The sequence below is a fragment of the Lepidochelys kempii genome, chromosome 1, assembly GCF_965140265.1.
Source record: "Lepidochelys kempii isolate rLepKem1 chromosome 1, rLepKem1.hap2, whole genome shotgun sequence".
Classification (NCBI taxonomy): Eukaryota; Metazoa; Chordata; order Testudines; family Cheloniidae; genus Lepidochelys; species Lepidochelys kempii.
In genome coordinates this window covers 146,794,808-146,817,584 of record NC_133256.1, presented here as the reverse complement: position 1 = coordinate 146,817,584, position 22,777 = coordinate 146,794,808, and the positions used below count along the sequence as shown (strand labels likewise).

Here is a 22,777-nt window from a genome sequence, read left to right as displayed (position 1 = left end):
AATAAATACCTTGGGACAAATAAGGAAAATTCAACTGAATCAAAAAAATAATAATTTAATCTCATTTTTTTATGTTTTGTTAGGCCTCTATTAAAGGCGTAGCAAGCTGGTTTACAATTACATTACCTTAGAGTTCTGGTAGAAAAAGTGACTGTTTAAAAAAAGTTGTCTTTTTACTCACCGGTATCTGATCCTTTTGCATATCAGTGGTCACATTCATTTACTATCTTCTATTTTCAACACCATTTTTTCCCCAGTCACCACTGCAGAGTTAATATAGCAGTATCAGAGCAAAGATGTATTCTATTCTGCTTCATGAATCCTCAACAAAATTGTCAACTATATTCTCAGTCCAGAAACTTTGCTATTGAAGATAGTGATGAGAAATTTAATTCTTGAAGATACTGTAGGAATATTAATAATAATATAAAACCCAACAAATGGATTTTTGGATATTGCTTTAAACTTTCAGGACTAGCAGCAGCTAGAAAACACTTGAGTTTTGATTTGTGAACAGCACTTCATACAAAAGTCATGGATGTAGAATGAATGTTGCACATCAGGATGTCATGTTTCAGAGAAAATTTCAGACTAATCACACAGAAAAGTACATCTAGGTGGGACACAGATGTAACTTTTTTTTACGAAAAGGAGGCACCATGTTTTGTAGGACATATCAAAAAAAATATTTTGGAAGCCACAGAGCGCTGGATTATATGATTTGACCATTTTGTCATATTCATATTTTAGCTGTGGTGGCCTAAACAGTTGGAATTAATAAATATCAGGAGGGTCGATAAAAAGGCCGATACAATATTCTAAATGAAAAAATGCTACAGAGGAAAAATGTCAGTTTTGCTTTAGATGAGCATGGATTTTAGTCTAGCAATATTTTGCAGTCTGATATCTGCCACCCTAGTGGCTCCATAATCAGCTTTGTAAATTTTTGAGTTTTTAGGGGATGTGGGAAAGAGAAAATGGATTCCCCTACACACATAAACACATGGAAACTGCCCTTAGCTCAGAAAATCAGATTCTGGATATGGTCCATCAGCCCCAATGACTTTACCCAAGGTTTTCTCTTCAGTTTAACTCTGCTTAATTTAATTTAGCTTGAGGATGTCATCAGTTCAGAATTTGTTGGCTGGCCTAGCCTACATATATCTGATAAAACATAGAAAAGGAAAAAGCTAAAACAATTATAACTACTTCTAGAACTAGATAATAGTAGCAGCAGCAATAGTAAACAGATTACAGCCATAGAGAGTGTAAATGTCCCTGAGGAAATTTGTGTGAGATTTATTTTCAGATATAACCATAGCAATAATGACAATATGAAACAAACTCATAGGATAATGCTCCCTCAACTACAACTTCAGTTGTGAAGGTTTAAAATGCAAATCTGATAGCAATCTTAAATTTAAAATAATAGATGTTTATACACATATGATTACTCTTGGGGATGTCTTTGTGCAAACAGTCAAGGGGCAGTCTGATAAATGTTTGAAGCAAAAATTATATGAGCAAGACTTTGTTTTAGACCATGTTTGGAATCCATAAGTAAAGAATAATAAATTGGGTATTGATGGGGCAGATCTGATTAAAAATCTAAACTTTTCTCAGTCCTTAAGCAGGCATGCCTACATTTATAGTAGGTTTTCTTACATTTTGGTCACTATATCACTGGGCGTGCAAACTTTTTGGCCTGAGGGCCACATTGAGTTTCAGAAATTGTATGGAGAGCTGGTTAGGGGAGGGGGTCGTGGCCCGGCCCCCACCTCCTATCCGCCCCCCCCTCCGATTCCTGCCCCATCCAACCACCCCTTCTCCCTGTCCTCTGACTGCCCCCTGCCACCCCATCCAACCCCCGCCTCCTTCCTGACTGCCCCCCGCCCGGAACCCCTGCCCCCATCCAACCACCCCTTCTCCCTGTCCCCTGACTGCCCCCTGCCGCCCCATCCTGACTGTCCCCCCAGGACCCCTGCCCCCATTCAACCCCCTGTTCACACCCCCGCCCTCTGGCCACCACCCCAACCTCCCCCCCCCCCCCCCCCCCCCCCCCGCTCCCTGCCCTCTCACCGCGCTGCCTGGAGCACCGGTGGCTGGCGGCGCTGCAGCCGTGCCGCCGCCGCCCGCCCGCAGCACAGCGCACCGGGTCAGGCCGGGCTCTGCAGCCGCGCTGCCCCAGGAGCTCACAGCCCCGCCACCCAGAGCATTGCGCCGGCGGCGAGGTGAGGCTGCGGGGGAGGGGGCGAGCCTCCCCGGCCAGGAGCTCTGGAGCCGGGCCGTAGTTTGCCCACCTCTGCTATATAACATGTAATTAATCAGCATTTCATTTAGTTCTGTGTTTGAAAGAATTATCTACTTCCATTTTATGAGCATCATCGTACACTGTAGTTTCCAGTTACACTGAACAAATTTAATCCTGGCACGTGAGAATACCTAAAAGTGTTAATATGAATCCTTTTCCTATAAGAAAAGGAGTACTTGTGGCACCTTTCCTATACGTATGTAAGTTACCATTTAGCCATAGCACTGATTTTAAATTATTTCTCTGAATCCTGAATATAAGACATTAGTCACTGAATATTGAAAGCTTATTTATCCACACACTTAATAATAAAGTTCAGTTTTCTTTTCTATAATACAATTCTAGTTAAAATTTATTCCACATTCTGGGATTCCTAATTTAGTAGGTAAGTCCAAAAACCATAGCTGGACTTCAAAAAGATTCATCAACTCAAGCCTTTAGCTCTTTTATTATTTTATCTTTAACTCACAATGAAAGTGTCTACAGGTACAAAGAACTAGCTATAGTAATTTAAAAATACTGCATATAAGATGAAACATTTTCATAGTTTTCTTGTGTGACTCACAAAAGAAATTTTTGCTCTTTATATGTGACAAGCATATACAGTTCTTGCAGATATGAATCATGGAACAGAAGTAGCTTAGACAGCTTTGAATTGTTTAAGTCAAAAGGACACCCGCTCTTGCAGCACTCCTCAAGCTAACCTTGCATCATCTTCCCCAGTGGGATGAAATTCGGTTTTGGAGGAGTCAAAATAAAGTAGAAATTAACAAAAACAAAGAATTCACAATCTATCCTTCTGTATCCGTGACCCCAAAAAAGCTTCACCCCATGTATTGATGTCTTTGTGCTAATAAGCATTAGTAACAACTCACAGACGAAAGATTTGACATAGTCAAAAAAAAGTTTTAAAGCATTGTTTGTTTGCAACTAGAGCTCATTTTTTTGAAACAGGTTTCATTTGGGATTGTAACAGTTTCCTTGAGCATTTGTAGACAAGATGCTTCAAAACAAGAATGTTGAAAAGTGGTACATGTAACACCAAGTCTCATGAAAAAAGAGAGAACCAAGTACACTTGCTAATTTTGCTCATTTTTCTGTAAAGATACGCAATTATGTGAAAGGCCTCTCAGGACATCATTCTTTTGTAGGAGCTTATCCTTCACTCATCGGACTCCTTTTCTTCAGCCCTCAAACCTACGCTTGAAAAAAACAAAAACAAACAAAAAAACCACCCCTAATTGCACTTGTCTATCAAACTACTGAGCCTCTTGCCCTGCTCCTTTTTGTCTACAAGTCTCTGGAATTCATCATCTATTTGTATCTCTACTAAATGTTTTCTGGCTTCTGTCCCCTCCACTCTACTTAAACAGTCCTTACTCAGGTCACTAACAATTTCGGGCAGTCTAAGAGTCTCTCCTCTGTTCTCATTCTTCTAGATCTTTCTACTACTTTCAGTACAGTCAATCCCTGGAGAAATAAGGCCTCGTGCCATTAACTATCCCAGGATGGAATCGCACAATTCTCCCACTCTGCGACTGGGCCCTGGGTTACAGCACCCTTTGTATCCACCATTCTTGCCCTGCAAGTTCCACTGAATTCAGTCACCCTCAGTTCTTCCCTTCAGGCATCTGTGACTAGAGGTACACAGTAATAAGTCAGGTTTCAGAGTAACAGCCGTGTTAGTCTGTATTCGCAAAAAGAAAAGGAGGACTTGTGGCACCTTAGAGACTAACCAATTTATTAGAGCATAAGCTTTCGTGAGCTACAGCTCACTTCATCAGATGCATATCGTGGAAACTGCAGCAGACTTTATATATACACAGAGAATATGAAACAATACCTCCTCCCACCCCACTGTCCTGCTGGTAATAGCTTATCTAAAGTGATCATCAGGTGGGCCATTTCCAGCACAAATCCAGGTTTTCTCACCCTCCACCCCCCCCCACACACAAATGCAGTCTCCTGCTGGTGATAGCCCATCCAAAGTGACAACTCTTTACACAATGTTCAAACCAAATGTATTGTTTATTTAGCAGTAGGAAACAAGCAATAGAAAAAAAGGATTTTAAAATAACAGTCTAGACGTGTCTGTCTTACTTGGAGTCCTAGATTTCAGTCTGGTTCCCCCATAAAAGAGTATTCCCCTTTAAACTCTGGTATAGTCTTTGTGCTCATGGGCCTTGGCAATCACTAATCAAGCCAGTTTCATAGGCTGGCAGGAGACCAGAGCCAGAATCATCAAAACTAACAGTTCTAGCATTTTCCCTTAAAAGCTCTTAAATGTTTGTTGAAAAGTGCTTATCTGGAGCCATGCTTCTCCTAACTGCCTGACAGACCAACAATATTCATTCATTATACACCATCCCAATAACCAGGCCAATATCCAGTTATCAAACACCAGCCCAATAACCGGTATTAATAAATTATTACAGGGCAGCTCCATATTGATCACAGTATTTAATTAAGTTTATATTTAGCTGTCTCTAGATTTATAGATTTCATTGCACTGCAGAATTTTGTGTGGGAAATATATAACTATTGCAGAAATTAATACAGGGGAAGCTGAAAGTTTTGACAAGCAGGCAGGGGATAGTTGGGCTTTTACTGTTCAGGATAGAACAGGTAATTGGTTTGTTTTCAGTACCCAGAAAGCAGCTGACTTTTTTGTTACAGGGAGGGGGAGAATACATCTCCTCTATTTCTCCATCTTTTGAGATGGCTTTATATGTGGTAGGATGTGGAGGAATCTGAATTCTTCGTTCCCAACTCCCGCAGGGGTTGACAGCAACGAGCTGCCTCGTTGCTCCCTACCCCAACAGTTGTCACTACATGCAACAATGATGGATAAGCACATTAGCTTGCTTTTTTACTAAAAGGATCGTCAGTGAAATAGTGAATGTTGACATTTAAATTGTTAACATTAGGTTTCATTGTTAAAGCTTCATTGAGATGTGCGGGGGGGGGGGAGGGGGAAAGCTCACAGAGCCACCAATCTTGCATTAATGAGTGCACTGCTCAGTGACCATCAAGTTACTCCTGCCTAGTAGTAGAATCATAGGACTGGAAGGGACCTTGAGAGATCATCTAGGCCAGTCCTCTGCACTCATGGCAGGACTAAGTATTATCTAAACCATCCAGACAGGTGTTTGCCAAACCTGCTCTTAAAAATCTCCAATGATGAATAGATATGGTAGCGCTAAGGCATAAGAGGGAGGGGACTTGTATGTAAATACATCATTAACATAAAAAGAATCACTGTCACGATTGGTCTTTGCAGACTCACCCGTTCTCAGCCAAAGCCATCTTTTTTTTTGTCCTTTGAGCTAACAATTAGCAGCACTGGGAACCTGAGGACCACAATGACCATTTAGCCTAACGTGCACACACTTTAACTTGTGCTGGAGCAATACAACCTTATGAACCCTGCTGCACAAACTTCAATGCTACAATAAAGCAGATCTAACATACACACGGAAAATGTGCATGGCTGACCAAACAAAAAATCCTACATGTTTTCTACATACTTACACACACAAGTTACCTACTTTCCATTCCCACTGCCCAGCCTCAAGAAAGGCATGTGGTAAATGAAATTACCAAAGAAAGAATCTTGGGCCAGATCTACCAATATTCGCCCAGTGCTCTGGCACCACAAAGCAGCTGTAAACATCCATCTTAGAAAGCAGAGCAAAGCAGTCAGAGTCTACCGATGAATCTGCCCCTTCTCAGAGGACAGTGTGGGGTTGGCTCATGACTTGTCTTGAGCACCTCCCTTCCTTGCTATTTTGAAAATCTTTAACTAGTCCCTGATGGACTAGTGGGCAAGTGCCCCCATCCCCTCAGGGCAAACAAGGTCTTCAGAGATTAGCATGAATGGGACCCAAAGAAAGCGCTTCTTTTTAGTGAATTCTTCTATCTTAGGTCTGTAAGGCCTGGATTTTGCATGAGACAGGAGAGAAGGAATTATAGGAAGGAAAAAAATCTTGCAATCTATTAAAAAAATACTCAGACCCAGGAAGGTGGAAGCCGTGTGAGCCGTTTGCCCTGGAGACAGTCTGTTCACAGAGAGGAGACTTCACCAGAGTCCTGACTGGCTTCGTAGGGAGCAGTTCCAGATCATTGCCCGGGGACTCCGTGACAGCAGGCTCTCTAGGCACTATAACAGCTGAAATAATTGAATAATAATTACTGTGATACAGTATACTTCCAGTAGCTGCCAATGATGCCTTCCATTTTAGTAAACTATTTTTCTTTATTACATGCAATACTGAAATACTATATCTACGTAGTACATCGTGTGTATTATTAGAAATTCCCTCAAAAGTAAACGGGTAGGTGAAGATTTTTTACTCACCATGGGTGCTCAGCCTTTGTCATAGCATGATGCAGGAAAATATTTTTTTCACCTTATCATACTGCTGCTGTTTTGCACTTCATCTACTCAGCCCTGGTCCTTGTAGATAATTAACAAGTCAAGTAACATTCCCACCAACCAAAATCAGAATTGCATCCCAGCAGCCATCCATTCATTAGTTCCCAGCAGTTTGCCAGCAGAGTGCTACAAAGAACACAAGTACTATTTGTCAAACTCTAAATATCTGCTTTTCAGAGGAGTTCCTCCTTTAAAGGGCTTTTATTTTTCTTGGCAACATCTGAACTTACATTTTACCATTGCTGAATGGTAAATGTACCAAAGTTCTGTGTTAGCAGCGGCTCACTCATAACTTTAACCTTCTGTCATGTGTTTCACAGCATTCTTATATTATCTGTGCTGGAAATCATTCTGTTCTACCTTGATATTAAAAAGGAGGGAATTCTTTCATTTCCAAGCCAAGCTACCACTGTGCTATTCTAAAGCTTCCTTCCAAAAAATATTAGAACAAAATCCTCATCAATGGTAATTAATTTTGACAGTGTGGGCTCTGAAGCAATTCACAAACCTGTACTTTGTGCATCAGCATTCCTTATTATTCTAATTAAAGTGGAACATTGTGCCCTCGCCAGTCATTAATGGGTTTTCATTTCATAAATGACATTTGCAGAAGTTAAAATGGGCAGTTCATATGAAGTCCACAGGCAACAGCGTTAAAATTAGCATCACCATAGCAACAGTCTCCCATCATTAGCATTCAGGGCAACAGGAAATGCCTTGTTGTGCTTTTGTTTCCAAATATATATATGTATATATATATATTAATTTGTAAGTGGAGAAGCCAACAAAACATGCATTTCTGGTAAAATAAATATATGTGGTTGTTGCAGGGTTTCTGAGATTTATGGTGGGAGTACACAAGCTACATTTCATGATCTCTACAGCTGTGCATGTCTAACCTCCTGAGCAGCATTTATTCATTGCCAGCCTGCTGCTCACCAATATGGTTTTGTAAGAAATCTCTCACTGGGTGCCGGAGAATCCATACTCAGTAAAAGATTCTGTTGAGTCTTAAGAAATTGTACCTGATCAAGCAGAAGGATCCTTGTATCCCATCAAGTGGGGTCTATTGTGCGTGTATACCAAGCTCAGTTTGGGCTTTTTAAAATAAGATGTTTAAATTCCATTTTTCTGACAAATAGCAAAACAAGCACATACATTAAAAGCTAGTGAGACATAGCATTCAGTCCTGGCTTGTCTTGCATGAGTAGGAAAGGGAGATAAGGCAGGCAGGATTTCCCCTACTGTATTTCACTGGGCTGGGGGCAGGCCTTGCTTCCCTGCTAGCATTTGGTACCTGGGGGAGCACATTCCGCACCTTCAGAAAGAGTACTACATAATAAAGAGCATATCCCCTCAGTGCTCCCTCAGGTATTTTGCCTGCACCTGCCTTGTTCAAGCAAAATGCACTCAGCCACTACAGCAGGAGCACAGTTTGGCCCACAGATGGCAAGTCATTTTTCGGGAGGGAAATTAGACAAAATTGCTATTCTAATGTAATATGTGTGTCTGATCAGAAGTAATAACAAAGAGAACAATGTTTTTTCAATCCTATTTTCTCAGTCTCTGCTTTAGTTTTCCACAGGAACAGTCACCTGTTACCTTCCAACAATATCCTACTTCGCAAAGTTTTGCATAAGAGATACTTTAACTACTAAAAACTGCTTGTTTTTCAAAGGGGAGGGGTGTAAAATACATTAAACCAGGGGTTCTTAAACATTTTCGTAGTCTGGACCACATTTTAATGCAAAGATTGTCTTGTGAGTACTTGCTCTACCACTCATGCTAATTATTTTTTTCCAGCCACCAAACTTGTATAGTTGGAAGAATATGAGAAATGATATTGTTGGATAGGTAACTTAGGGAAAATTGCTACTGTGTCCTCAAGAATGCTGCCCAAAGTGGAGCAGCTGTAAGGGCATTTTTGATTCAGCACCTGGCGTGTTATGAAGCAGGAGAGGATGGTGTGGCTATTGATTGAGGTTCTGAAACTTCTTTATATGCTACATTTGTTCAGCCATTTATTTTTCTTCTTTTACACAAGCACCTTTTTGTTAGGTCAAGTTAATTTATCAGCTCAGTTGACTTGTTTCCCTTTTTATTCCTTGTCAGGTGTTTTCTAAACATCTAAAACTGTTCTTTTCTTCCCCTTCATATTCCCTTGTCCCTTGCTGAAACATGATATTTTGCAGCATTTTCTCAGTTGATCTGCCCAGATATTTTCATTCGTGCAATGAAGTGTCTTAATAACAGAATAACTTTCACTGAAGCCATAATTCAGTGCTCATGAAAATTAAACAGTTTAATGCTTACTGTCCTATAAAATTAAGCCTCACCCTAAATCTGAATATCTTTCATAGTTCTTTTCAGTGCTGAGACTTAAAGTTATCAAATTTAAAAAGGGGCATTTCCATTTCTGAAGTATCGCTGACTTACATCTCTCTCGGGCCAAGACCTGCATCTCTCTCTTCCTGATCAGACATCTTCGAGACTGCACAGTTTCCTGCCCACCCTGAGAGTTCCCCAGCAAGCCAGATGGTGAAAACAGCCAGCATCTGCACTTTGATTTCTCCTCAGAGGCTATAAATGTGTAATTTCACACCGTTATAAGTTACCATGTAGCTCCTTCTAAGCAAGCATCTTTATTCTTAAGGTAAAAGCACTACAGCTAAAACATTGAAACAATAAAAGAACATACACCCATGCTAATGAGATTACTGGAGATCACCCCTCAAATCCAACAAGGGCTCTGGCAGGTGATCTGTCCTTCAAACCCCACAAAAGGTTTTTTTGCAGTTACAAGTTCACAACAGCTATTAGTGCAGAACAAGCATGCCCAAGAGTATCAGAGTCTCTTCTTTATACAGCTGGGGCCTTTGATCTTTGGATTCCAGAAACAGGTAATCAGCAGAAAATAGGTTCTCTCCTCAGAGTATAGCTTCAAAAGGTTGGGTCTGGGGGTGGGAATTTGCATTCCCCTCCCCACAAGTATTTCTTAGGAAACCCACTTAATGTTCATCCCCAAAGCTCCTTCTTTTCTGGCACGTTGTTTAAAATAGTCCTTTAAAGCTCATTGCGGTTCCCAGGGTTTACGCAGGCCATGTCTCCCCACTAGAGAAGTTACATATCCATACTAATACATAAACTTTATATTTATATTACAATGGACTTCAAAGCTATTTAAACTTAATTCAATAAGATCTCCCAAAGATATTGCAGGGAATTGATGTATCTGTTACAGTATGGTTCATGCTGTCCATACCTGATGCCTTCCAACTAATACCTACAAAAACAGGTTCCTACCACTAAGACCATTGGTCAGTAGGAAGTAGTTGCAAAAGAGCAAGTTGTATTCCTGTAGTTTAGTCTGCTTCAGGCATCATCATCAAAATTACAGACAAAATTCTGATCCCAAAAACTTTAATTTTTTTATTGGTGATGATTTATGAAACTGAAAAAGCTCAGCACAGTTTTCAAAAACTGAGTTGCACTTGTGACACTAGTAGTTAAAAAAATGATTTTGACATCAGAACTGAGCTATTTGACATAAGTTTTGGATGGAGAGATAGATGTGAAACACCAAGAGGTTGTTTTTCTTACCATAATTGCATTCAGCTTTATTTTTTAAATTACTGCCTGTTAACTGAAGTTACTATCTCAAACTTAATTTCCTTTTTTTATTATCAGGGTGGCCCAGGCAAAACAATTTGAAATGCTTCACAACTATATTACCACTGCTGAGGTTTCTGTCTAAGTTTTTATTAAGCAACACACAGTATGTGTCCTGGTACACCAACACCAGATTCCATATGGAAGCAAGGGTAATATGGGTGGTGTTTCATCTCGTGTCGAAGCCTGAGAGCCTGATTCTCCTTTCTTAATGGTTTTACACAAATTTAACTGCAGTGACACAAAAGGGATCAGGGCAGCAAGAGAGTCCCCTGATGTAAATCTGGCTGTATGTGACTCACTCCATTCTCTATGCATGCCCCCGCGCCAGGTCTTTTTGTGGATTGTAGCAGTGTAAATGGCCAGAGTGGAGTATATTCCAATAATCTCAAGCTGGTGGAGCAGTCCTTGGGCTGCTCTAAGTTACACCAGGACCAGTTCAGTCCCAGTGAATTCCAGGGTCAGGAGAGTAGAAGGTGGTAGTTCTTGTGCCATAAGCTGCTTGACTGGTCCAAGGAATCTACCCTCATTGACTTCAGTGAAGTTGCTCCTGATTTACAGCAGTGTAAATGAGATGAGAGTCTGGCACTCACTGTCTTCTCTTTTCTACCATGGTTTTTCACATTAGTGCCAAAAGCATGTTGAGTAAGCATTTGCTGTTGGCAAAACATGAGTCTCTGTTTGTAGTCACTAGAGCAAGCCAAGTGCAAAACCCTTTGTATAGCTTTGCTTTTGTAGATTTGTTCACCATTCCAGAAATAAGCAGAGGAAAATCTCTCTCAGACCATATCCTTTACCCAGCCATTGCAGGGTGTGCTACATGTTATACTCTTGTACTCTGCTCAATCTGGTTTTAAATTATTCAAATGGTGGGACTCCCGCCACTCCCCTGGGAGATAATTCCACACTGTAATTCTAAATACATTTTGCTCAATTTCATATGAACACATGTACACACTTCCAAAAAATTCCCCTCCCTCTTCGGTGTCCACACTCTCCAATACTAGGCAGCTTTTACATCTTTCTCGAATAAGGCAATATTAAACCAAATTAACCTTTTTTTCCCCTCTTTTTTCTAATATAGAAGAGATCACTTTGGAGCACCTCAACTAATTCTCCTTTTTGCTCTCACAGCTTGCGTATGAGTGTGTCTCCTTCAACTATTCATTTAAAGTCATGGGAGCCTTAGGGCCTGTGTGAATGAACAATTAGTTCACAGCACGCTGGGGTGTAAATCTACCTTGCGCTAGCCTGTCGCTATGCACTAAAAGTTCCTTAGTGGGCTTTAGTTCACTCCCGTTTTGAAGCAGGGTCGATCAAATTTCACTACAGAACTTTTAGCATAGGCAGCACGGTCCACACGGACAATTAGTGTGCATCAAGTTTGTGTGCTGGGGAGCTGACACAGGCAGTGCACGTCTGAGGCACACAATGCTAGGACAAGTGAGAAAATGAAGAATGGGGAGCCAGGTACATGCTAAAGACCCACAATGTAGAGACTAGTGTGGGGAGCTGTGGCCAGACCTGCTCACTGACTGCCACAGACAAGTAACAGTGTGGAAAGCTAACTGGCAAGCTTGTTAGTGTGAAGTAGATTTGCACACTAGCTTGCCGCAAACTCAGTTTGTATATACAAGCCTTCAGAGCCTCTCACTGTTGCACTGACACTATCATGTCCAAGTCTGTATCGTGAGATGACAGCAGGTTCATTAGTTCAGAAAGACTGAGAGACAATCTAATCTAAGAGGCTTGCTTAGTTGCAGTATATAAATTTCTCTTTCTCCCTTCAGTTTTCCTTTTACTAGATCATCACCAAAACACACATTTTTATATATACATATTTTTTTTCTCTTTTTGGAAAATCTGCTAATGGAAGACATTAGATATATAGCCATGTCCCCTACTGTTTTCCTGAACATAAACCTCTGCCCCAATTATAAAACCAAGCAATGGATTTTTTCGGTCCCTTGGACACACTCTCCCTGGGCATGTATGTATGGGCATTATCATCTGTATGTCGCCCCCCCTCAGCCCCCCCCCCGCCCTTAGCTCTGCCTATTGCAAACCTAAATGTGTTTGATCCCAAAAGCAAAGCCCCAAAATATACTATTCTAAAGTGCCTGCTATTCTTTTCTCTTCAGGTTCTTATACTACCCACATTGTCATAGTATCTTCAGCAAGTGGGATTTACCTTTAATCTTCTCTTTTGGAAACCCACCTCAGGGATCCAGTCTAATTTGTGCTGAGACAGTGGTAGTTGCATTGGTGAATGATATGTGAAACACAAGAGAAAAGTTTCACATTTTAACAAAAACTTCTCACAAGTGGAATTTCCATTGACAACCGTTTACATGGCTTCACCTGGTAGATTCCAGCTGCAAGTGAAACCGGACAGGTGGCAACCTCAGATCAATGTCTTGTTATTACTGAGAAGCTTTGATCTAACTAATGTATAATAAATAAGTTTCTGCATTTTAATCACCTGGCTGCTTTCATATTGCTTGTTTTGCTGAGATTGATTTGTTTTTCAAACACTGATCCTGATCTTCCTGTTTTGTTTTGTTTTTAATTGGATTATTTTTGATCATTTATTTATTTCAGCACACCTACCAGTAGACAGTTGGCTGGTGTTTATTATGCTGTTTACCCCAACTTTTCTCCCTTCCCATCCTTGCAAGAGCCACCGTAATTTTTAAATGTGTCTAAACTTTTTCTTTGTGGAGCATAAGGAGCCAGAGTCATTACTTTGGGACAGGGTGATTGATTATTGAACACTGATTTCTGATGCTTCAGTGTGCTTAAAACAATAAAAGGTCAAGAACTTCTTTTGCCAATAAAAAGATGATTAAGGGCTCTTTAAATTCTGATTCTACTCTCATGTGTTTTACACTGCACTACTCTCAATTTCTAGTGAAATTCCATTGACTTCAGTGAAGTTAGCCTTATTTCACCCTGGTGTAATCGAAAGGAGAATCAGGCCCAATCACCTATATGAGAAAGGAGTTTGTAGGGGAAAGATTGGTTTAAATGTATTTTTCTTGCTGAACTGGATAGATGAGGAGCTTGATGCAGAGCTTTCAATCCAAGGTGATTGTTTCACAGCCAGACCAGGGTAGTAGTGGCCAAAAAAAAATTATGATCCAAATGCTCTTTATTGGCTATGTAATATGAATACGTGATCTCAATCCAGCCCCTTACTGGACAGGTGTCCACATCTCAGAAAAAAAATCACAATTGTCATCAATTGCTACTTCTCTTGATAGGCTTGCCAGAAAGGCCAAGGGTTGCTGGGCACGGTGCACGGAGATTAAGTCCCAACTCAGCAAAACACTTAAACACATGCTTAAATGCCATTGATGTCAATATGCAGTGTTGTTGTAGCCATGTTGGTCACAGGATATTAGAGAGACAAGGTGGGAGAGGTAACGTACTCATTTTTAGTTTCTTTAACTTGATCATATATAATTGAACAAAAAAGCCCTTATAAAGAGGTGATTTGCGGGGGAGGTTTGAGGTTTTTGTTTTCGTTTGTTCGTTTTTGCCCTGGTGCAAAACCACTGACTTTCTTCTGTGACAGATAAACAGCCACTACAAAAGTCAGTTTGGAAAGCAGAACTCCTTTAGCCATTCTGTAAACTATATTATGGTATTAAATAGCATCCATATAGATTTAGTCAAATTGGCCTTATTTGTTTTCTCCAAATTACTGGCACATTTTTTAATACTTTAACATACAACATTAACATGGAAATAGCTATCAAACACAATTACTTTCTCCATCTGTGACACAGCCGAGTGCACCATCATCACCAAATGATCATTTTTATTGTATTTGGTTCTCTTAAACTGTTTTAGAATAAATGTTAACTACATTTAAAAGTAATGTTTACTAAACAAATTGTCAGAAGAATAATATGGCATAGAATCTAAAACACTATCATATTCAGTTCTGGATACTGGAAGATTATCAATCAAGGTAGCAAGCTCCACAAACAAGAAATATATTTCACTTCTCCCAGCTCCTAAATTGTCAATGTTCTAATACGACTGCATAATTAATTAGTTTTGAGAAACTACTAAAAATAAATTCTCTGAAGAGTTTTGATTAAGATATATAAATATATTGATTGCTAGACTATTGACTATTCAGGGTCCAGTCCTTTATCCCCTGTTCAGTCTACTCAGGCAAAAGTACCGTAACTGCAGTCATGTCCCAATTAAGGAAAGCTTTGCAAAATACTTTGTCCTTAATAAATTAATTTCTCCAATACATAACTTTAAAAAGAATTAGAACAAGTAGAAATTGTCTTACATTTTATATTCTTGGGTGCAGGGACTGTAATTTGCAAAATAATGATTACATATTTTTAGGGAAAGAAAATAGGTACAAGTGCAGTAATAAAACTATTGTAAACAAAAAATACAGTCTTGAGATACAGTATCAGACTGACAAAGAATGCGATGCACATAAAGCAAAAATAAGTTTCATTAATACAATAGAAAGATAATCATATGCGGCGTGTTTGAACCCAGATTTTATTGGGCCAGGTAAGCTTAGTGTCTTCCCTGCATTTCCTTTGGACTGATGCAGATTAGTATAATGATATTGAATGAATTTGTGGTAACTGCCTGCAAAATGAAATTTGGTTCCAAAGATGAATCAGATCCTTATCTGGTCTAAATGGGAGTAGCACCATTGACACCAGTGGAAACATAATGATTTTAACCAGTTGATTATCTGGCCCCATATCTTCTAAATGTGACAAGTGGATTTCTTTGTATTTTAAGATTGAGGATAGGAATTGCTGTAATATTTACTAAAATGGGAGGTACAAGTCTAATTGATATTTCTTTTTTCACTTTGGGAAAGCTCAGTTTATTTGCTGTGGGCATTTCTCCTACACAATAGATGTCATGAGATTCCCAATGTTTGTTAGGGTAAGTTTGCCAGTGTAAAAGACTGTTATCCCAAAGTGGGGGTGCTGTGAAATAAACATCTTTTTTTTTCTTTTGAGGAGTAGGTAACTTAGAAAGACAGCAATATGGAGTAATGATATTTCTTGTGATTGATAAATAGAGGGATAATTACTCTGAACATTTGTATACCATCTGGCATAGTGACGCATGGTAAAAAAGATGATAAAGATTAATAGCTGCTACATTCAGACCTCTGTTTAGCCCTGGCATACGTATTTTCTGTTGAAGACTTCACTGTTTACCAAGTTAGATAAAGCTGTTGAAGATCTGGTTTATGGGGTGAAAAGAAAAACTGAGCTGAAATGTCCAGTGATGTGCTCCAGGGGAACAACAGAAATAGGGGAGGTGAGAATGTTGATGTGGCCCATAAAGAACACCTTTATGGATCCATAGGATTTTAGATCTGTGTAGTTTATTTTAAGATTGAACTGGCATTCACAGAAGAGAGTTTTTAAAGGTCAAGAAGAAGCTTTTGGTCTGTTTGATTATTTAAAAGGAAGTGTTCAGTGTGGAAAGGAACATATGTTTTGATCCTTAGCAGATTTTATAGTCTGCAAAGCCACCAATGGTGTTGACAGTTCTAGAAATTTAAGGATAGATTCTGGTAGATTTCTAGTAGTCATTAAAATGTCATCCACTTACATCAAGGTCTTATATACTAAGGGTCCTACTTTGATATGTATGAATGGGGCATGCTCCAATTTTCATCTCTAGTTTTTACAGTGCTAAGTTGACCAAGAGATGTGAAAGAAGATCTTCACCTTGCCTTGCTTTGCACATCTAGTGAGGTGCAACTTGACCTTCAGTGGAAAGTTAGAGAATTGAATTGATTTATGGTGTTAACTGAAAGTTAAATTTATTGAGATGTATTGTGTTTTGAGATGTATTTGGTTGAATCCAAACTTCTTAAACATTGCAAATATATATTTATGACTATTCAATTCTGTTAACTAACTACAGTAATGAGAAGACATTTAAGCATTGCTTCTTAGCATTTTCTTCTGGATTTTAACAAAATATTTATATAAAGCCCAGCTGGAGCCCCAAGCCCTTTAAATTGCCTCCAGAGCTCCATGGTAGCGGCGGTGGTGGCCGGGAGCCCTGGGGCTCTGGTGGTGATTTAAAGGGCCAGGGGCCTTTGATTGACCGCCGGAGCCCCGGGGCTCCCAGCCGCCACCACTACCCCAGGGGGCAGCTTCCCCAGGCTAGTAATTTAAAAGGGCCCGGGGCTCCCGGCAGGAGCCGGAGCCCGTGGCCCTTTAAATCACCGCCAGAGCCCCACTGCCAGAGCCCCAGGGTAGAGGCAGAGGCTGGGAGCCCTAGGGCTCTGGCAGTGATTTAAAGGGCCCAGGGCTCCCAGCCACTGCTACCGCAGCCAGAGCCCTGGGCCCTTTAAATTGCCACCGGAGCCCCAGGGTAGCAGTAGCGGCAGCCGGGAGCCCTGAGGCTCCGGCAGCAATTTAAAGGGTTTGGGGCTCCCAGCCGCTGTTGCTGCCACTACCCCAGGGCTCCAGCAGCAGGGATCTGGTGGTGATTTACAGGGCCAGGGGCTCCAGCCGCTGCTGGGAACCCCGGGCCCTTTAAATCGCTGCTGGAGCCCTGGGGCTCCCGGCCACTGCTACTGCTACTGCTACCATGGGCCTCCGGTGGCAATTTAAAGGGCCTGGGGCTCTGGCTGCTGCCGGGAGCCCAGGGCCCTTTTAAATTGTCGGCCTGGGGAAGCTTCCCCCTGCTGGTACAGTCAGCTGTGTACTGGCTCTTGCCGGTACGCCATACTGGACCATACCGGCTTACTTTCACCTCTGTCCCTACCTCAAGTAGTGTTGCAAGGATAATTTCCTCAATTAATTGCAAGCTGCTGTAACAGGTATCATCATGGGGACCATACATAGACATATAAATACAAAAGGGGCCATTGAAAGGCAATAAATATTGAATTCCATGATGCCATTTTTCAGAGCAGAACAATACTTCAAGGTGACAAAAGTTACAAAGATGCACAAGACAACACTCTTTAAGAGACAAGTTACACAAAAATGAAGTGAGCTGTAGCTCACGAAAGCTTATGCTCTAATAAATTGGTTAGTCTCTAAGGTGCCACAAGTCCTCCTTTTCTTTTTGCGAATACAGACTAACACGGCTGTTACTCTGAAACCTGACAAAAATGTGTGCATTCATTCCAAATTGCCCAAACTTTGCTCACTCAGTGGCCTTATTGAGGACAGCACGCTGCCATCTTTAATACATAGGTAGAGCCTTGCCATCTTTAGGTCCCAGCATGCAAAGTTTCATCTTAATCTACCTGGCTTTTATTCATGTAGAATATTTTCTCTTCAGTATATTATTTGCCTGAGACATTTTTGGAAAATGTCTTTGGTAACTGTCAAAAACCCTTTTTTGTTTGTATTGTTTTATTCAGAAATAAATGTTATGCTACAGACAGGGTCAAATATATTTTTTATGGATTGCAAAACAGAAATAAATTAGATAAAAGCAAGGAAAGGAATGCTTCCTCCTTAAGAACTTTGGAAGCCTTTTGAACAGAGGGCTGCTTGTTAGTGGCATGCATTCCCAAGCCTGCATAATGATCAGTAGCCAGAATCAAATTCCCTGAGCACTGAGTGAAGTCGGAATGCCAGATGCAGAGTTCCTAGCTTTAGAGGAGATTAATACACTGATAGGAGACAGTAGAGAGGTTAATGATTTGGGAAGTCAGCTTTTGTGTACCAAAAAAAAACCAAAACAAAACTGTGTGCATAGGAAGAGAGATTGTGGAGTGAAAAGAGAGAATGAGTGAGCAAGAGAGATTGTAAAGTGCTGTTCATTTTAATCTCTCAGCAGGGAAAACAGTTATTTATTTCTAACTGGGCATGCAGAGAAAAGTAAGGAGTGTAACTTGCTTGTTTTGTTGTTTAATTTATCCTTATTAGGCTCCATTTATTTCTCAATCTAAGTCAACGAAGGGATAACCGTTCATTTTGCTAACACAAATTCCTCAAACCAAGAATTGACTATGGCATAATTATTATTTTTCACCTCTGATTCATAGATTGCAAATGTTAGCATGTAATTTTGCTTATTAGAAGTTTGTTTTGTTTTTTGTTTTTTGTTTTGCTTTTCAAATAATCACAATAATCTTCCTTCAATTTTTTTAATGATTTTATTTTATCCAATGTTTTGTCAACATTTTACTTCCTTGACCTCTCCACTGTTGTGACTATTGCTGTTTCCATTCATCTCTGTCCCTAAAGGTAGAAATTATTCCATATTTTGAAACTGTCCTCTTTCATGGTCTGGAAGGGGTAGGAGTAGGGTGACCAGACAACAAATGTGAAAAATTGCGATGGGGTGGGGGGTAATAGGAGCCTATAAAAGAAAAAGATCCAAAAATCGGGACTGTCCCTATAAAATCAGGACATCTGGTCACCCTAGGAGGAGAGTTATCGATGCTTATGTCAGCAGTCCCTTATTCCTGTGGCGTCTGGGTGTGCTACCCCAGTGACGCATTTGATTTAATTAGTTCCAAAAACTACAGTGCAGGTTCTGCTCCTGTTTCAGGTATCATCCCTGGAAATGGAGTGAACAACCACTCTGCCAGTGTAAATTGTCAGGATTGTTGCATCAGTTACAGAACACTTTCCCCTTTTCCAACTCAGGTTTCCCAAGACTTCAACAGGACAAAATTCATGTGTGCATCAAAGGTTTCTAAAATGACAGAACCCCTATCCGGCCTCCTTGTTCAACAGTGTGGAATGTGGTGTGGCACAGACACACACATGCTGCATCCAAGACTCTGCGATATGTTGTCCTGTAGAGCGACTAGGATTTCAGTTTTAGTCAGGCTAATCTACTACAACAGCGGAAGCAAATACAGACCCAAGGGATTTTTTGAAAAATTCTAGAGGGAGTATTGTTGTTGTACATTCAAAAGAAACTCAGGCCTTGGTATGGCAAAAGCATCAGTGCTCTCTGCTTTGCACATTAGTTTGTTGCATGTATTGTAACTCTTATTGCAAAATAAGTTTTGGCCAGCACATGCGTGCTCTATAGCTGGCTCTGTTCAGTGGAATCAGTTGCTCCTTTTCATTAGCTATATAGAAAAGTGTTTGTTAAAATGAAACCCTCACAGTTCTTCCAAGAGTGTCTCAGTTTATCATTACAGCGTGACCCTTGTGTATGCCACTTGTCAGATGTGCTATGGTTTTGTGGCATGAACCAATGTCCACCTATATATAAGAAGCAACTATGAACATGTCAGGTTTTCACCTGGTCCTATGTATGGAATTCTGCCACTCCCCTAACTAATCTACCGTATAAATAACTGATAGAGTCTCCTGATGTATATGTTTATGAATGTTTTAATGGGACTTTAGCTTTAATCTCCGTAAAGTAAGAAGGTATTATTGAGGGAAATTACTCCAATATACTGAAATGATTCCCCTTAATGACGTTTAAAAATATTTTACTGTACTTCCATTGGCAGTGAAGCAAACAGCAAAAAGTAGTGTATTATCCAGAAAAGAGATCATGCTGAAGAGAGCTGTAGGGGAAGAGAGGAAAATAAGGACAGCTAAATCCTGCAGGTATTGGTCTTTGGCACACATCTCTCATAGATGATCCAGGAGTGTGCCACGATGCCATCCAGAGTGATTCTCAGTATTTATTTACACACTAAAAGAAAATCAGCTCAAATAGCGTAACGGATTAGCCAGCCTGACAAGAGTGCACCACAATGTGTTCTTATGCAGGGCAAGCCCTTGCTAATCCACTACTCAGTTAATTGAGGAATGGAAGAACCACACTTGCAAACAAGACTACATGCTTCCTAGAACTATGCAAACGAGACTTATTTAGTTAATAAGAAAATGTCCTATCTTTACATCCATCAGCACTAAAAAAAAGTTCCTTTAAGTTTCTAATTTAGTGGAGAGAGCACTGGATTTAGACTCTTGAGATATGAGTTATCTTCTAGCCTGCTGGTGACCTCAGGGAAGTCACATCACCTATATGTGTTTAGGTTTTCCCCATCTGTAAAATGGGAATAGTGATACTTCTCTTCCTGAGAGAGCACATTAAGATCTACAGATGAAAAGCAGTATTTCAGAGCTAGGTATAATATATAACTATAATATTTATTATTATTTTACTATATTATTTGTACAAATCATGGCCCTGTCGCCACAGGAAAAGAAACAGGCTTACAAAAGGAGCAGATTCTATTACCCTTTTTAAAAAATGTATGCCTGTTTATATTGAACAGTACAACCATGTAACAAACTCTTTTATCATCAATTTTCAAAAGTGATTCAGAACAATAAATCTCTAACTGTTAGGGAGTAGGATGAGATTTTTATTGGAGGCAGATTATCCCACATCTGCCTGCTGTGAGGTTTCATGTACCTTCTTTGGGAACATCTAGTGCTAGTAAATGTCAGAAACAAGATACTGGACTAAATGGCCCATAGGTCTGGTCCAATATGGCAATTCCCCGGTTCCTAACAATTAGTTTCCCAATCCTGATGAAGTCACAGTGTAAATTCTTAAGTGCATAAATTGACTCTTAAAACCTGTTGAACTAAATCACTGTGGGAAAATAATTAGAACTCTCCTCAGACTGAAATAAAAAATATTTCTCTCATTCACTCACTACATGGAGAAGAATTTCCTTCAACAAATAAGTGACATTTAAAAAATAAATGTAAAATGCAGATATTCTTCACTTGAAAAAGGCCAAAGGTAGTCATTGTCTTAACTACAAATTAAATATAATCTTTTTAGGAATCATAGACTATCAGGGTTGGAAGGGATATCAGGAGGTCATCTAGTCCAACCCCCTGCTCAAAGCAGGACTAATCCCCAATTTTTGCCCCCATCCCTAAATGGCCCCCTCAAGGATTGAGCTCACAACTCTGGGTTTAGTAGGCCAATGCTCAAACCACTGAGCTATCCTTTATAAGTAGTTACTCCATATGAGTATAACCTTTTAAAAATTTCTTCATGCAGGGGGCAGGCATTTACCAGTTTTGGATTGTACTGGCATTGCTAGTTTTCAGTGAGAAGAAAAATGAATTTTTAGGAAGACCAGAACAGCTAAAAACTTTTATGGATTTGCAAAAAACAATCAAAACCACATAAATGGATTTTTTTCGGCAGTCAATAGACCTTAATCTTTCAACCTTTATGTTTTCCACTTGTCAGTCAGTAGGTAATAGTTTGATTGGGGTGGGGGGGGATCACAGGTTAATTTGCTTCTGAATTGAGAAACAAATCAAAATTCCCCTTTAACGTTATAAAAAAACCCAAAAAACCTGTGTGTGTGGGTGTAAGGTAGAAAAAAAGCCAACAGAATGAATTCACTAATTGGGGTTTTCACCTGCTGAGAGTCTAATTGAATACAATGCTTTATTTGTAACTGAAGGAGAAAGAAGATTGTGCAAAGTATCAGAATTTCAGTAGTTTTTAAAATTCCTATTACTTGGCACTCTGTTATGGGAAAGGAAGACAAAATGTGATAAATGGCAGTATCAAGCTGCTGTTAAGGTGGACCAGAGAGCTGAAGAGCCACTAAATTGTAAAAATGGAAAGACTGTACCAACCCTATCAGTGCCACATACTATACTTCTTCACAAAGGAAGGTATTGCTTACTTTTTATGTAAAACTGTAGGCTTCAGGCTAAAGGTACTCTGACTTCTTTTGAATTAAACAGGCAACTGTTCTGTGCATTTAATGAAGTGTGAAGTTTATCCCAACGAAGATACTAAACTTCACTTTTTTTTTTAAAGAAGTTGTGTTTATAATAGGTTGAAATATGAGAGAGAGAAAGAGATCTCCCTAACGCCCACATAAAAATGGAAGAGGGTGGGATTGTTGGCTGTATACTTGATTTAGTATATTTCTTTGTTCCACCTCATTCTCCTCTGATTTAATATATCTAATACACCTTTTGGTCTAATCCAAAGCCCACTAAAGTCAATGGAATAGGCCACTGACTTCAGTGGGCTTTGGATCAAGATATGTGTGGCAATTTATGTCTGCATAGATAATTAAATTCTCCATCCTATTTACCAAAGCACACAATGTGGAAGTATTGCTAATCGTAAGTGCTCAAAAATCATGCCAAATGTCTTAAACATCATGAGATTTAAAAATAATAAGTTTTGACCCTGTATTAGCACTCTGGTTTTTGAGACATTAAGGTTCATATTTTCAAGTGTTTCTCCAAAACCACATGGGCTAGACATTTTTTTTTATTAGATAACTCCAGGAGCTGAATCCTTAAAGCAAACACTAAATATCATGAGTTTAAAATGAAGTCATCAGCTGGAAACACCAAATTTTGTGTTTATTTAATCTGTGCTGTCATCACTGGAATATATGTGGAGCT

The 22,777-nt window shown here is 39.8% G+C and overlaps 1 protein-coding gene across 11 annotated transcripts in view; it reads left to right on the top strand.

The window, feature by feature from the left end:
* Nucleotides 1–22,777, top strand: part of DMD (dystrophin) — a 1,926,267-nt gene that overhangs the window by 1,793,919 nt on the left and 109,571 nt on the right. The window contains exon 63 of one of the 11 annotated variants that reach the window (XM_073357964.1): nt 19,049–19,131. The exons of the other annotated variants lie outside the window; for them this stretch is intronic. Coding sequence (XP_073214065.1) covers nt 19,049–19,106 — 58 coding nt within the window. The 3' untranslated portion in view covers nt 19,107–19,131. Of the gene's footprint in view, nt 1–19,048; nt 19,132–22,777 lie in introns of those variants that run through there. 11 annotated transcript variants of the gene reach the window in all.